The 17007-nt window shown below is 39.8% G+C and overlaps 1 protein-coding gene across 9 annotated transcripts in view; it reads left to right on the top strand.

Annotated features, from left to right (window-relative positions):
• Positions 1–17007, top strand: part of EHBP1 (EH domain binding protein 1) — a 223166-nt gene that overhangs the window by 48651 nt on the left and 157508 nt on the right. For all 9 annotated transcript variants that reach the window (XM_067292807.1, XM_067292809.1, XM_067292803.1 and 6 more), the window contains exon 5: positions 5044–5097. In XM_067292807.1, coding sequence (XP_067148908.1) covers positions 5044–5097 — 54 coding nt within the window. The remainder of the gene's footprint in view (positions 1–5043; positions 5098–17007) is intronic.

Genomic DNA, 17007 nt, shown 5'->3' with positions numbered 1-17007 from the left:
ACGGTAGTACAGGAAATAATTGCCAAAAGGTAATTCCTTTGTACTAATCATCCAAATCTATCTCATGGCAAAAGCCGATTCACATTCTTGCGGTACATGGGGTTTTGGTTTTTTGTTTTTTTTACCATGAAGTCGATAGGTTTATTATACACTATGCTCAAATCTGTGTAATTTACCTTACCATAGAGTAGCATACGCTAGCGTTATACTGCCGCATAGCCAATGCATTGAGTTTTTTTTTCCTTGAGACAGTCAAGCCATTTCCTAGCAGCAAAGAACAAATCCAGGTTCAGAACATACTTGTTGCTGTGTAGGAGTGACACTATGGGCGATACTCCGTAATAGGAAAACCGGCTGTGTGGACCAGATGCTGCGTGTCAGATACAAAAATCATAACATCAGGGATGTGAAAAGTACAAAAATGTTTTCACACTAAATAAAACTTCCAGGCTTAGTGTGGGGGCTAATTTTAGAAACTATATTATAGAAACTATTAAAAAGAAATCGAGCCTTGTTGCCTCTAGCTCAGATGCTGGACAGGAAAGTGTGAGCTGTCCGTAGCGTGGTGCAGTGATGGAGAGTAAAAAGTCTGCCAGTTTGCCTGGAGCTCACTGCTTTCCAGAAATTCAGTGAAATAAAAGCTGACCAGAGATATGTGATTTTTCTAGACTAATCAGATCTCTGCAAACAGCATTGAAAGGGACAAGAATTGGGTCAAGTTTTGAATCTTCTGCAACTTCGAAGAGCTAAATAGAAATGCTGAGGACAGATGCTGGAGTACCCAGAGCATCTGCTGTTGGCCGCTGGCAGAGGACAGACCGTGAACTCAGTAATCACTTGATCTGATTCAGTATGACAGTTCTTAAGTAGTTATTCCCCAAGAAGAAAGACCAAAGATTAAGGCTGGTATGAAGGAATATAACTGAAAGACACGCTTCAACAGCCGGGAAAGTCTAGGGAGGAGGCATGGGGAAAGAAAGAAGAAAGGATTCTGAGGACACCAACAGTTTGAAGATTTTCCCCACTCCTGGCTGCTGATTAGGGGAAGGAGTAGTCCTTTGTTATACTGATATCTTTCTTTCATTCCCATTCCTAGAGATACAAAAATAGCTCTAATGACAACCTAAACTTATGGGAAAATGGTAGTCTTCAGGCATTTGAAACCACTTTATATCCTGTAGAAAAGGTCTAGTCTTGATGCAGATCTTTGCTGAATGGACTGATGATAGATTGCTCAACAGAGAGCACGAAAATGTGACACAAATCCCCTGTTGTGTTTCCTTTGCACTAATCCAGAAGAGTTTTCTGTTTTCTGGCAGTTGGTGGACAGATGGGCAGAACGGGCTTGCAGAGAAAGCACCTGATGGTTGGGGTTACGGAGGAAGAGAGGTTGCAGGACTGAGCTTGTTGAGGGCCAGGGAGCCTCAAGGAGGCAGTTAACAGAGTTACTGGGAAAACATGAACTGATGGGCCAGGTTTAAGCTGGTGGACCAAAGCACTCTGTTGACCTTGGAAAGAGAGCTGGAGAAATGATTAGCTGAGGGGGGGGATCTCACTGTAGGCGAACTGTGAGTGAGAAGGGTGATGTCCTGTCATTAAGGATTTTTTTTTTTTTTTAAACATAGTAAAATGAGGAGGAACAAGAGGTCTTTCAATCCATTTATCCAAGTACTCACAGTTTCCAATTCAAGGCAAAGCCACAATGAATGTTGGCTAAGGAGCATGGTTTTGTATCTGCAGTGCTCGGGTAAAGAGAATGAGCGTTATCAGGAAAATGCTTGGCTCTTGCAAACCCATGTTCCTTTTGTGTTACAGTGAAGTTATAATACGATGATGGTGCAAGGAGATTTCAGACTGAGAAAAATATTAGAGGCTGTGTTTGTTCCTGCTGCTCACCAGGTAGTGTTTGTTATCATTTGCTTTCAGAAGGGAGGAGGCGAATGAGGTCTGTTTGTAGTAACTCTTGGTTTTAGGTGTTTGCAGCTGCACATTTTAAGGCAGTTTATTTTCAAGCTCAGTGAATAGTTTTCTGTGCTTGCGGGTGAGATGGGGTTGTGTGTGCTGTGTTATCAGGAGGACTTCCATATGCTGAAAATTTCAAAGGCTGCTTTCACTGTTACCACTAGGGCTCTTCTTTCTATTGCACTGTCATTTTTTCCTAGAAGTAGTGAGCTATACAGGCCTTGGGTAACAGCTTGCAAAATTGGCCACTTGAGTCTTATGTGGGAGAGAGTACGGGCCAGCCATGAGGCAGGGAGGAGAGTATACGTTGTTAGATTTTGTGTTGGTATTTACCCTCTGTAAGTCCAAAATAAATTGAAGGATTAACCAGACTTACGGAAACATCACTTTTTATAAGAGACCACCCATGGACATGTTAGCCCAAAGGGCGAAATGGAGGTTGCAGCGGAAACGACGCTGTAACTGTGATTGTGGAAGTATCTGTTGATGCTGACCACCTAATGAGGGTATAAATTAGCTAGAGATAGAGCTGTGCGTGCTGCTCCTTGGACTTCTGATAAAAGCATGTTAGCGAGAAGAGTGAAGCCAGCTTACCTGGCTGTTGCACCAGAACGTGCATGTATATAAACTTATTCAGGGTTTTCTGTTTTGGAGGCATTTTAAAAGGCTAAGAAGAAATGCAGCTCTTAACAAATAAGAAGCAGAATTTTTAAAAACTTAGTTGTCTTTAAATATGAAATATGCTCCATATATGCAAAAGTGACCAGATTTTAGCATATTCCATACCCTGTGAATTTTTGGTAAGGTTGCTCATTAGAGGATTACTCAGACAAGCACCTGAAGCTTTTCATTTTTATTTTTTCTCTAGGTAATTGGTAGGGAGTTTGCGGTTAATATACTGGAATTCATTTTTTCAGAAGTGTTAACAACTCACTTTAACAGCACGTTAGCATGCACTTGACATTAAGAAGTCTTTTTGTTATACGATACTATTTTGCTCTGTCAGATTATCTGAAATACACAGCAAAGCACCTGATTCTGTAGCCTTCAGAGGTATGAATCAGCATTATTGCCATTAATAGAAGAGCTTTAGTTTTCTTTATCGATTATTGCCTCGCATGGATAAAACAAAGGTCGTCTGGTTTGTTACACAGGATGAAATACCATGTAACAATACCCTGATTTTGCAGGTAGTTTTAGGTAAATCTGCAAGCTTGTATTACTAGCTTTCGGGAGAGTTGTGCAAAAGATAGAGCTGAGTGAGATATTAGAGAGTTCAGTCACTTATTAAAGAGTAGCTTATTAAAACATAAAGTGATTAATGATTTCATTAAATCTCATTATATCATTTTATGCTGTATCAGAGGAAGCAATTAAATAAAAAAGGTAATTGCCCCAGGTTAACTCCTGGAAAAATGATAAGTATTTAATAGCTGGAATACAGAAAATGATATGTGTAGAACCGGTCTACAGCAAAACAGCTAGGTATCAATACACCTTATTTACACAATGCATAATTCTACAAAGCTGATTAATGTGATGACTATATAATTAAATAATCTGATATTTACAAATACATTAATTGGAACATGACCATATCTAGACATAATTTGTGTATGTACTTAGTTGCCCTTATATCATTATGGCTAGCAGTACAATATGTTTTTTACACTCATTTGCAGTATGTAAAATATTTGGATTGTTTTTAATCATTATAAAAAGTCATGTATCAAAATTTGACACCCGTGTCTAGTAACACCTTTTTATACTGTTTCTGAATTGAAAACACATTTTGGGGGTAATACATTTTTAATGCATATTTTACGTGACACCTATGGTTGTAGCTATTAAATATGTAGCTCATGATGGTACTGATTGTACGACATGTTGCTGAATTTGCTGTGGTCGATGCCCAGTGGCCCGGTTTCTGCAAGGCAGCCAGCATTTTGCAGGGGTCTGGCAGAACAGCGAAGCCTCTCTGCTGGGTTCTGCTGCCGGACTGCTTTGGAGGAGGCTGGCGTGCAGTCTGCGGCACGATGTCCTCCTAGAAATGTCAGAATTCAAACAGGTTTATTTAAGAACGCACTTTCCAACTTTTTGTGTGCTGGAAAAAGAAAGTAATACTTCTTTTTTTGCTGTTATTTGTTATGTGTTTGTTAATTAGAAAAATCTTAATAATAGGATAAAGTTGAGGTATAGCAAAATTAGTCTTCATGTCAGGAAGAAAGCCTAAAGCTACGTTCTCATAGTGTGCGAAAGTGTTTTGCAAGGGAAGGAGTAGAAGTTATTTTGTGACGGTTGTTCAGAACTAGAATTGGGTGATAAATTACTGAGGAGGGGGGAGTTTTTTGAAGAAGAATCCCTGGCAGAGGCATAAGGAGGCTGACTTCATGTCTCCACTGTTACCTTAATTTCAGACAGCCGCAATACAGCCTGCACCATTGCATTGAAAGCACGTTAATTTGGAAATGAATGCCAAAAATCTGAAACTCATTGTATATCTTCCTGTAGGTGAAAGTGTTTCTTGTTCCTTGCATGCGATTTGATAGAAACATGGTGAAGCAGGGACAGGTATTGAAGTAATTTATAGTGACATGAGGTGTTCTACTGATGCCGTGACCCTGGATCTCTGCTCATGCTGATGAAATTTGGTCATTAGGAGACTGGGATGATGGGTTTGATACCAGCCGTAGATGCTTTCTCAATCCTGGTAGGAACAGTGGCTTCCTCCACTGTTTTCTGCAAGGCACAGATTTGTTGTATTTGTTTGGAAGGGGGAACTTAAGAGTTAAATTGAAATTTTTTTTTCCCTGGATGAAAAGAAATAGAATTACAGGCCCATATCAGAATGAGTCTCATCTTTGTGGGAATCTATATTAAATCATCGTTCAAAGTTTTACACCAGCTTATTTGTCACCTATTGACATCCATTGAAGCCTGCATCTTAGCTAAAGTATTCTTTTGTAACCTCTTTAGTGGGTAAAAACGTGTATGATTTTCATATGAAAATGTTGGCTGAATTACAATTTCTTGCACCCTGGATTATTTTTAGACTTAAGTTCTCCATTCTTGTTTTTCTAGGATCCCCATGCTGAAGAGTTTGAAGACAAAGAATGGACATTTGTCATAGAGAATGTAAGCTGGAATGTTGTTATGTTTTTCTTCTTATACATGTAAGCCTTAATGATTTAAAAGATTAAAGGGTGCCTGAATGCTGAAAAAGTTTGAGCTGCTGAACCACACTAAAACTTTTGTTCCATAGTAATAAAAATGAAGGCTTACTAAAATAATTATTATGTCCTGATTAAAATACAGGAGAGAGGAGTATTATACTGCACTACTTAAATTCCTTCCCTGTGCTGTAAGAATCGGGCTTCCTTGCTTTATTTTTCTGTGAGCCATGGAGTAAACAAGTTATAGCTGGGTTATGACTCATTATTATATGGGTTATGACACATTATTTTTCTGTGAGCAGGGGAGTGAACAAGTTAGAGCTGGGCTGTGACATCTGCACATCCCGAGCTGCAGCACACCCCTTTTGGTTCTGAATATTGATTGCTCTTCAGTGAAAAGCACAGTTTCCTCATCCTCTTTGTAGAAATGAGAAAACCGAGGCAGGGTGGAGAGGTGGCACTAGCCACGGTCACCTAACAGAAGAGCAAGAAAATTGCGACGTCTCCCCTGCTCTCCTGGATCCAGGTCTGGGGCTCCGGGTGCGGGGCCGTGTGAGAGTTGTCTCCTATGCACACAGCAAAAAAGCAGAAGGTGGCTCCTGTGTCACCTCTAGCTAGGAGGAGTCGTGGACTCCTAGGGCTTCCTGGAGAGCTCTTGAGGGCCGCACAAACAACGCGCTTTGCCAGGCCGCAGGGCTCTAAACTGTATGGAGCAAGGGCTTCGCAGACCGCCTCTTCCCTTCCCTTCCTCTGTGCTGAGCTGCAGCTTCCACGCTGGGGCTGCCCAGGCTCCCGGCAAGGGAGAAGGCACTTCATCTAGAGTTTCCTGTTTGCTTCCTGAAATCCATTTAAAAGGACTGTAACACCAAAAAAACCCCCATGTTTCTCTCTCTTTCATTAATATAGTTTCGTTCTGGTCTATTTCTCAGCAACTTGATTTCACTTCTGTTTATGTTGCTTTTTTTAAATATTTTTACTCCTCATCTACTGAGCCATAACACTGCCACAGTAAGAGTACTGAAGTATGCAAAGGTCATAGATTTGCATGTTATGATTTTTTGCCTAAAAATAGCTGCTTTTTTCATTTTGATAGCGGAGAAAGTGATTCAGGTGCCCAAAACGAAGGTTTTTTTTTCTGATCACCAGTGGCTGAGAATTTAAAAAGGCTGAAAGCAAAGTGCTTAATTTATACTTTTGTTTTCTGAATGTCAAGTTTCTATTTTCATTTATGAGATGTATGAACACAAAACACAATTTAGTTACTGTTTCCTGGAGTTTCCTTTTCTCCCTCGCATAGTTTATTTAGTCAGGGAGGTCTCCAGCCCCGGTTGTCACCGTGTGAGTTCCTCTGGGTACAGTGTCAGTGTGTGCCTCAGCCAGCCCCGCTGGGTATAGCTGGATTTCCTGTGACGTTGCAGCAGGCTTTTAATTTTATTTTTTATTTATTTATTTTTTCCAGAAGTCTGCTTTGGGCGTGTAAACGTCATGTCCTGCTTAATAGCCTGTTCTTCTTTTTCGTATGTCCTGTGTGATGTATAGAGTTGGCAGCAGCACGTGCTGTTCTCACTTGGTGCCCCAGCCTTCTCCGAGCTGCCGGGATGCATCTGGGGCGGGAGGTGGCCTTGGCTTTCGGGCCCCTGAACGCACAACTGCTGCCGCGACACATGGAAGTGGTTCCAGTGTGCACCAGTTACGGAGCAGTTGTGGGCTATGTGCAGACTTGGCCTCTACAACTTAAATGACACTGTTAGCTCGTTTCATGAGGACTGCCAAATAGTCCTTGCCTGATAAGTGTTTTGCCTTAGATTAGGGCAGTTGATCTAAATAACACTCAAAAATCTGGGTTACTTGTTCTCTAATTTAATAACTAGTTTTACTGTAAAGATTATTGAGAGTTAAATCAACTTTAAAACTGTTTTTTTGCATAATCCCCTCTTCTTATTTTATTTTTTTGATTAAAAACAATACAGAAAGCTGTACATCTGCTAAAAAAACCCCTGTTCTGCAAACACATACTTGAGAATGTGGAGACGATCTTTTCCAAGGGTAACAGCACCACTTAGTGGTGGATGAAGATATGTTCACTCGTTTGTTTCAGAAAGTAACAAGTGGTCCAACCGCTGGATAACACGAGCACAAAACACCTGGTTATTCAAAATTTGGGAGCCAGGGAGGTGGGAGGTTAATCTGACATTTATCACTTTCAGGCTTAATATATAGTCAGTCTTTCTTTCTTTTCTTTCTTTCTTTTCTTTCTTTCTTTTCTTTCTTTCTTTTCTTTCTTTCTTTTCTTTCTTTCTTTTCTTTCTTTCTTTTCTTTCTTTCTTTTCTTTCTTTCTTTTCTTTCTTTCTTTTCTTTCTTTCTTTTCTTTCTTTCTTTTCTTTCTTTCTTTTCTTTCTTTCTTTTCTTTCTTTCTTTTCTTTCTTTCTTTTCTTTCTTTCTTTTCTTTCTTTCTTTTCTTTCTTTCTTTTCTTTCTTTCTTTTCTTTCTTTCTTTTCTTTCTTTCTTTTCTTTCTTTCTTTTCTTGGAATGTACTTGTCATTGAATCTGCCAAGGATAGGTCACACCTGTGACACAGTCCTTTGGGTTTTTTTTCTTTTTCTTCAGATAGGCTCTCTACCCTCTAGAGGGTTTTCCTTCCTTGTTAGTTAGCAACACTAACAAAGCAAAACACTGCAGCCTAGAAAGCTTATGGAATAGGAAGCCCTTTCATCATGAAGCAATCTGAATTTTAGCAAAAAAAACATTTATTTTGAGCTTTCATTAAGATATTAAGACAGTTGGAAGTCAATGTCCAAGATCATTTTGTCATGTTTCTATATGGCTGAGCAAGGATCAGCAAACACGGATGTTCAGAGCAAGTTTGAGGCCACTGATAGTTGTTACTACCAAATTCAAAACAAGATTATTCTGGATTTGCAGATGACGTTTTAAGTAGCAGTGGGATGTGGCGATTTATGCAAGATGACCATACTGTAAATAAAAATGAAGCAAGGTGCTTTGTTTTTTCTGAATCCTGCAAGTATAGATCTTTTGTGGTCCATCATGTTGTTCATTGTAGAATTTTTTGTAACTGTATCAGCCAGCCAGCCTGTATTTGCATTCCAGCGAGTGAACTGTCATCATCTACTGTATGTCTTATCCATAAATAATTTGATCATCAGCAGGGTTTCTTAATACTTAAGTACTGATACTCTTTTTCCCCTCAGCTTCTTCCATGTCTTTCTCTCCTTCACAGCTGCATTCTTTATATACTTGTAGCTATCTTTCTTGTCTCAGATTTCGTCTTTGTTTAGCCATGCACTATGCTCTGTGTATTTGGTTATCCTGTTTTCCTCCATGAGACAGTTCTTTGAGTTGTCCTGTTTTTGTTGCTCTTCTGAATAATAATATTTCATCTTCAGATTGGCTGTTGCAACTTGAGAGCAAGAATTTCATAGCTTAGGATAAGATTTATCCATGCTTTAAAGAGGTAATAGGCTTTCAAACCATTAAGGATTGAAATTAGTTTATTTTGCCTACTCAGTTTAGAGAGCAATGACTTGTCATCTCTCACTTAACAATATCAGAGCCACTCTCTCTAGTAAATGATTTTTATATTCTCTCTCATTACTCCTACAGGGTAATATGAACCAGCTATTTCCACACCTTTTTCCCTTCATTGCCTGAGCTCCAACTTGCAGTGTTATTTTTTTTCAGCATTGATTTCTGATCTCTTTCATGAATTACTTTCTTGGGGTTTCTTGGCATACTTTGGCTCAACAAAGAGCTTCCCTTTAGCAGCAGACAGTGTAGGTACCAGCGAGAAAGTCTCATAAACAGCATTAAGATCTTGGGATCAAACTTTCTGTGGGATTTCCATGCTCTCCCATTATAAGTAAAAGAACTGTGTGTGGTTTTTCTAAATACATCTTTCTCTTTTATCAGTAAACTAATTTTCAAGTGAAGTAGCCTGTGCTTAGGCAGATATTAGGCCTCCTCTCAGCACTCCCGGGATGAGGGCAGCTGCCCAATTTTGGTCAACCTAAAATGAAGACTACAAAGAGCTCAGCTGAGCTTAAGTTTGGGCTGTATTTCTTGCTATCTGCAGGTTTTCTAGCTAATAGAAGAAGAAAGGAACAGGAGGGAAGAGTGGCGGTTTTAAATGCTCTTCTTACTGACTGCAAAGAGAAATTTTAAGTTTGTTCTGAGATTTTGAAGCTCTTACTGGCTTTACATACAAGAACTTTGTCTAAAATAAGTGTAGCTAAAGCCATGGGAAAGTGTCATTTTATTTCCTAGCATGCTCAGAGCATAGGCTCCTCACCATGCAAGGAGAATAGAAGATGATGTCCTTTGAGGATGGACCATTGCTTTTTACCTGCTTAGCAGCTTTGTAGAAAAATACTTTCCACACTCTTAAATGAAATTGAAGAGTTAATAGTATTTTTCAGAAATTAAAGATCTAGTATATGGTATATGAAACAACTTTTCCACCTTCCTGTGGAATCTGTTTTCTAAGCCCCTGATTTTCTTCTTCTAATAGCTAATAAATGCCTTCCTAATATATTCCAAAGTTCATAGTAGACTTCTCCATCTTCCCTCTTCCATTCCATTCCACCTCTGTATATAGATTATTCATCAGGCCCAGGATTATGGTGTGCCAGTGCTTTCCAGTAGTGTAGGATGTAATCAAAGCAGTGGCAATCATAACTTTGTCCCTGAGTCCGACCGATCTCTTTTTATGTGGTGACCTATTAGATCATAATCTTTGCTAACTGCTAGCAGGGGACATCCCAGTCTTACTAGTTTTGCAGATGAACGGAGAGAAGGACCCTATTTCTTTCTGAAGCTTTGCTCGTAGAATCATATAAACGTGGGCTGGAGGGAACCTGACCTAGTCTGTCTTATTGCCCCAAGGCAGCATCATTCCAGATAAACGTTTATCTAAGACAGTTTTTAAAAACGTATAAAAATGGTGTTTCTGCAGTGTCGCCAGGCAGCCTGTCCCAGTGCTTCCTTGCCCTTACCATTGGAGATCTTTCTAGTTGAAGTCTCTGTTGATACAGTTTAAGGCTGCTGTTTCTTGTCTCTCCAATTATGGATATGGAGAACAGATTCTGCCTTCGTTCTTCTCACCTCTGACTAATCAACCACAATAATGTGATAGTGGTTAGATGTGGGATTTTCTTTCTGGTGATTGCATTAACAGATCATTAGCATCCTCTTTCTAAGGACTCATTTCTGTAAGCATCCTGCTCTGCTCGTGCTGCCCCCATACTCTGGGGGGCCCAGGAGAACCCAGCTCTCAGCCTGTGCACCGGCACTTGCGTCGTGAAGTGTTGCCCTGAACTTCTGCCTATTCTTGTGCTGAGATCTCAGAAACTACGTGTCTGTCCTTTCTATAGATTTTTCTGACATTTTTTGACCTCCCTTTTTAGAACACTGTTTCTAATAGTGCTTTTTGAGTATTAAGGTGATGAATCTTGAAGACTCATCAGAAAAATGTCTTTTGATTTACTACAGATTTATCCTTATTATAGATGCCAGCCTTTTAAATTGACAGTTCTTTGTAACATCTCGGATGTACGTTCTTCTGTGTGAGGCATCCAAGTTATTAACCAATAAGTTTATTTTAAAATTTTCCAGGAAAATACATCCAATTAAAATGCTGAACTGAAGAAAAAAAAATTAGCTGTTTAGGTTTTGCTGTTCACGTTGGTTTATAACAGCAAACTGTTATAAAGGATGACTAGTTTAAACTGAAAAATGAGGTCTGTCTTTTCATTTTGTCTGTTGCTTTGGGGTAACTTTAAGAGCCCTAACCCAAAAAGAGGCTTTCGGGTTCTGAATCATCCTGAGCTCAAATGCAAGCAAAGCCTCAGAATGAAAGAAACATCAAAAAAAGTTACAGAAAACTTGACATGATCTGCTGTCATTTTATGAGAACAAGTGTATTGTTACAATCTTTTCCGCAGAAGTTCTGTATTGTGATTGCTTATGATTATTTCTCATTTTTGAATGCCCTAAAGCATGGTATGCCATTCACAGGTTTGGAGAAATTATTTCCCTCTCCTAAAATGCCCATCTGTTATTTTTAGATATGACAACACAAATGCAGTTAATAAATAATGTGAAAGGAATGGGAAAGAGAGGGCAGGTGAAGGGGATGTAGAAATGAGTTTGGTTCTAAACTTGAGGGTGATTGATTTTTAAATGCAATATAATAAAATGAGGCATTAGCAAGAAGTGAGTTTTCATTAGATACAGCTTTAAATATTTTATTTTCCAAATGAGACTTTTCAAGAAATGCCAGCTCCCTTGCGTTTGAGCAGCAGTTAGCCCATGATTTTAGTAAAACTAGAGTTTAGACTAGGTGTTTAATTATGTTCTATTGCAGTAGCGTAGCTACACTGACTTCGCAGGAGTAAGTTTTGCTTTGCATCAGAATAAAAGCACAGGTCTGGCTGTCAAATCGTCACACCTGTTTCTAGAAATGAATATTTAGAGGCAAATGCCAATATAGCCCAGTGAATTGAAATTCTTAAAGTGTCAATTCAGTTTGCAAAAAGAAGCCGGGGAAAGAAGACCAGCATATGCAATAAGATGATTCCTTATTTGTTCATCAGTTGCTATCCCAGAATTTATTACATATTCTTGGCTATCTCTCCTAGTGCATCTTTGTAGCATGTGGGAGCTTAAGTTTAAATTGGCTATTTGATATATATATTTTTTAAGTAATCAAAAAAGCTATATCATTCGTCTTGTATTTTCTGCTTGAAATAAATTTTTGGCTTAAAATAAGAAACAACCAGGTTGGCCTTTTTCTGAATTGAATGTCTGCATTTAATACATTTAGAATAGGAAGCTCATAGTTCAGGCATGCTTTCCTGGTCCTTTAATTCCTCTGTCATATTCTGCTGTATGTGATTATGTGAACTGTGACTGACTGTCTGCGTAAATTAGGCTGGGTATTCTGGTCTAGATACAGCGAGGAATTAAATGCTGCTTCGTCAGCCATCTCACTCTTGCCCTGCTTTAAATTTAATGGAGAATCAGACAAGTTGTTTTACTTTTAGTTTTTGCTTACATTAAATATTTAGCACTTTGTTCTAGCTCAGAAGTCTCTGAGATTAGTTTTTTGGAGCAAAACGTAGCAATCTTGGTCTTGATTGACTGGTCTGTTTATGAAGCAAACAAGGTAGGTGTAATCTTTCCCTGAATTTTACACGTGCTGGACCTGCTCCTGCATTTTTTTCAGTAGCACATCACTGCTGCTTGTGCGCGCTATGATGGGGTTCATATGCAACTTTAGCTAAAAGTAGGTGGTGGTGAGAGCGAGGATCTAGGCTCCTGGAAGGAGCAGGAGACAGGTCTGTGCAGAGAGCAGACTGCCCTCTCTGCGCAGAGGTGTCCGGTCTGTCCGGCAGCACTGACCCTCGCGGGGGGCACTCAAACAGCGCTCTCGGATTAGGCGCCTCATTTGAGGCTTATGAAAAATAACAGAGGCGAATCACATGCTTGGTGAATATGAGTTCTGTTGGAGAAGGTTTCCACCAGATGCTGTAGGACAAGTAAATCACCAGTTGTATTCATCACGAGTGTGAAGTGAGCCAAGTAGGAAAGATTGGCTGAAATTTTATGGATCTCCTCCCTTCTGTACGGTAGACCACGCGGAAAGGAGACACCAACTGTACTGGTTGGAGCCAGGCATCATGCGGCCAAGTGCTGCATAAGCTTTTCTTAACGGCTCTGCCAAGTCATTTGAATCCTGACCTGCAGCAGCCCCTGTATCCCTGAGCGAAGCCTGCGAGTCGTGACAAATTGTGTTGAATTATGCAGTTCTGCCGTCAGTCTGTGATGGACGATTTACTTCTGTCCAAAACGAAAACATGCCAGATCACCTGAAACTGGGGTGCTACTAATCCTTTTCATCATTAATATGTAAGGATCTGTTAAACCACAGCTATGCGATGACAAAAATTTCTTATCTAAATGAGAATTTTAGATGGATTAAGTTGAGAGAACTTTTAACATCAAATTCACTTTTTACCTTATTTATCTTGACTCACTAGAGCATGGATTTTTTTTATTCAATCCAACTCTCTTCTATTGTATTTTTTCAAAAATAGTAATCAAAATTCTTTTGTTTGATCTCTATCTTCCAAATGAAATGCAGTGCCTAAACTGTCCTTTAAATGGTGAAGATCTGTTCTGATGCAGTGCTAATAACTGCACTAAATGAAACCATCAAATATATTTGCCTACAGATTATATAGCAGTTGTGAGAACCATATTACAGCGTTTCAGTTTAAAACTTAAGAAAGGAGAAATAATCTTATTTTCTGATATTTATGCAGCAATTACACTAGAGGGTCTCAGAAATGAAAGATGGAGAAAGAATGCTGGCAGTTGCACAGAATAGCCTGGTTATTGCACTCTAGCTCTATAAGCTCAGTAAGTGCTGTACACTGTAACACTTATAATGAAATGAGTTTGATGACATATAATTTATATGGTTATTATTGATCCACAGGAGTAAAGTACAACTGTTTTCTAAATTGCTAGAACCATGTTGTTCTTTTTTGTTGTTTTTTGTTTTATTTCCTGCTAGAAGTACCTCTCTCCTGTAGATGAGTATAGCATGCAAGACAGCTGATGGGAGTTGCTATCAGTGGTATTCTTTGCCAGCTGGAGGGAGGAAGCTGATAAACAAGCAGGCAGCTTTGGAAACAAACCTCTAATACTACATTAGGCATGTTTAAAACCAGCAGTGTGTTTCGGCAGTTCTTAGCATATGTTTATTCATAGAAAATCAGCAGTAAAATGTACTTGCCAGCTCACACAAGAGGCAGAGTCTGCATGTGGTCGTGTCTTTTTCAGACATCAAATACTGAATAGTTTCTTGGTAATTGTTTTGCAGTGGGGTTCTAATCGTACTCCAGGCATAAGCTGAGCTGACCAACTTGTCTTTTAATAGAAAAGTATTTGCTTGTAAGCTTGTTCAGCATGCCACTTTTTTCCCCTGTTTTTGCATGTTTGAGTGTGTTTTTATATTTATACCTGCACACAGATATGTGTTTGCTCTTGGTGCAGTTCAGAATGCCATTATTTAAAATGACGCTCTCTGGGGCAACATTGTGACAGATGCATCTCATTTTTGACCCAGTAGCTGTTCAGTGTTAAAACAGCATATACTGCATCCTTTCAAACTATGTAGTGCAAAACACCCAGTATGGAAAAAATGCCAGCACCATTTAATGAAAAATATTTTTGATATAAGTCACCTTCAAAGGCAGATAATTTGGAAGTCCAGTTGAATATGTTGGTTGATTTGAGATATACCTTGCAATTGCATGTGCTCAAAGTGCAGAAATATGTGTCAAAAGGGAATTAGAATATCCATTATTGTGCAAAATGTAGTTCTGCGTTAAGTGATTGGATAGGGTTGTACTTGCAAGCAGTCACAATTTAACACAGGGCATATTATTTAAAAATAGTGGCCTCCAGTAGAATAGGGGCCGGTTGACAGAAAAATAAGAGCTCTGCATTGCTGGAAAGCTTTGTTTTTAAAAAACCATGTGGCAGGGTAATAGCTCTGAGTGTTATTGCCTTCAGCCTCTTATCTTAGGTTGTTAGCTGTCTTAATAGAGTTTCTTATAATGGAAATTAATTGACCTTCAAAACTTAATTGATGCCGTTTCATTCAGGGCCCCCCCCCCCCCAGCATATTCTTCATTCGGGTTTGATCCTGCACTGTCACCCTGGTCTGTCTTGTGAAGCTTCTCCTCTGTCGTTGCTTTGCCTGGTCTATACCTGGGTCAGGTTGTTTCTTGGATTTTGACAGGCAGCGTAAGTAGTAAGCCTTTTCTCCTGTAGCTTAGGCGGGGGAACAACCTGAGACTAGAACGGAAAAGTTATGTGAATAAAGTGCCATCAAATGACATCTTGTAACTGGTCAGTATTTCTGGTGATTCCAAGTACTAGCATAAATATAAGATTAAACTGGATTTCTGCCAGATTCACGCCCGTGTGAGGTTGTGACCCTGAGCTCAAAGGCAGCTGTTCTAAGCACAGAGCGGTCTATGCCGAGCAATGTTTGTTTCTTACAGTTTTCCAGTGGTTTGAAAAATAAAACATGATAATGTACCAAACCTGATTAATTTCAAGGCTGAAGGTAATACAGTGCTGTGTTAGTTTGTGCTATTACATAGGAATGTTTCCGCTTGTAGTATGTTTTCTGGAGGCCACAGCTCGGAGCAGGCAGGACTGTCCTCGCTGGAAGTGTGGCCAGCTAGCACGGTGGTGGGCTACGACATACTGCGGCTCTGGAAGGAGTTTGGTTTAAAACCAGGTGCTGTAGTGCACAGCTGGGAATAGGAAACTGTCAGGGCTGGTCGTTCCTTTGGTGGTCTTTGCCTGGTTTAAATAAATACACTTAATTTTTGGAGATTTTCTTTAAGAATCGCAGTGTTCCCAGTTCTTCCATATAGTTCTAATGATTTATACCATATGAGTATTTTGCTCAATAAGGGGTTTGCTTTCTGTGTTTAAAGGCTAAAGAAAAGAGTGCAGAACAACAGCAAAGTCGCTGTCATCATAACCTGTCTCTGATAAAACCTGCACCTTTTTCACCTCCCTCCATGCCGTGGTCCTTTTTTCTAGCCCCACCATTCTGGCATTCGCTGTTCTTTATTATATCTTTCCCTGAAAGTGAGAAGTGCAAGACCCAAGGCATGGCTAATGGTGCTGCATAAAGAACTGTTGTCTTCAACGGAAAGGTGAAACCAAGTGAGACTGGAAAATAATCCTAAAAATCTGTCAGTGAAAAGTTAGGCTCCTCTTCTGATGAAGCAGCCCTCCACTTCCATGTTAATCAAGCTTTCTCTCTATGATTTTTTTAATATTTCTATAACTTTTATGTACTGTGCAATGCTTTGGGAAATGGCTCAGTGGCTTTTCAGTTGGTTCTTGGTAACGTATTGGATGTTTGGGTTTAGTTTGGAAGCTTGGATAGGAGTTTCTTATAAGGAGCAGTATTATAGCATCAGGCATGTGGCTGCCTTACTGAAGCAAGCCAGTGTAAAGGGGGAATTTGAAGTTTGACGTCCAGCTGTGAGGGAGAAGAATAAGAATTTTGAGGGGTGACCTCTTTCTGCATTACAAATTCCCGTCTCCTTTGGTCCACCAGACGTGAACGTCTCCTTGCAGTTGGTGGAAATTCATGATTGGTGTTAACACGCATACACTGTAATAGGCTCCCTTAGATTGGCTGTGGTGGGGATGCCAAATTATGAGCGGCTGCCTGAGCTGGCAGCAGGTTCTGCAGGCAGATCAACCGTGGGAGTGTTGCTGCTAGTTTTCAGGCAGGTGGGAATCCATCTCACAAGAACGTGGACCTGATTTACCTTCTTGGAGCACGGAGCCTTCTCTGTTGCTGCCACAGGGAAAATATGGTTAGCAGTTGCATCCTCAAAAACTCAGCTGTTGTGCTGGTGTGGACATGAGCCAAACCCTTTCAGAAATGAAGAGAAACATGTCCACCTTTATCAGTTACATTCAAGTTGCATTTTCTTGATCATTTCTTTGCAACTACAAGCTGGAAAATACTTTTAAGTGATAGCTGAGTTTTGGGAAGTTTTTGGTATTGATGGCCACACTGTGCTGAGACATAAGTTGGTAGTCTTAAGTAACCTCATCTCATCTGCATCAAGCAAAACTCTCCTGTGTCCCATGGCACAAGATGTATCCGGTGCAAAACTTTTTTTCCTACAGTAGCAGAGTTGCTGCTGTTCTTAGAAAGGCAAAATTGGTTTTCATTTGTAAAATCTGGTCTGATTCCCTCTTTTTGTCTCAATGTACTGAGAAGGGTTTTTTTTCCACTCAGGGAAG

This window comes from Apteryx mantelli, chromosome 3 (genome assembly GCF_036417845.1).
Source record: "Apteryx mantelli isolate bAptMan1 chromosome 3, bAptMan1.hap1, whole genome shotgun sequence".
Classification (NCBI taxonomy): domain Eukaryota; kingdom Metazoa; phylum Chordata; class Aves; order Apterygiformes; family Apterygidae; genus Apteryx; species Apteryx mantelli.
The sequence above is the reverse complement of the archived record's forward strand: the minus strand, read 5'-3'. Positions and strand labels throughout refer to the sequence as shown.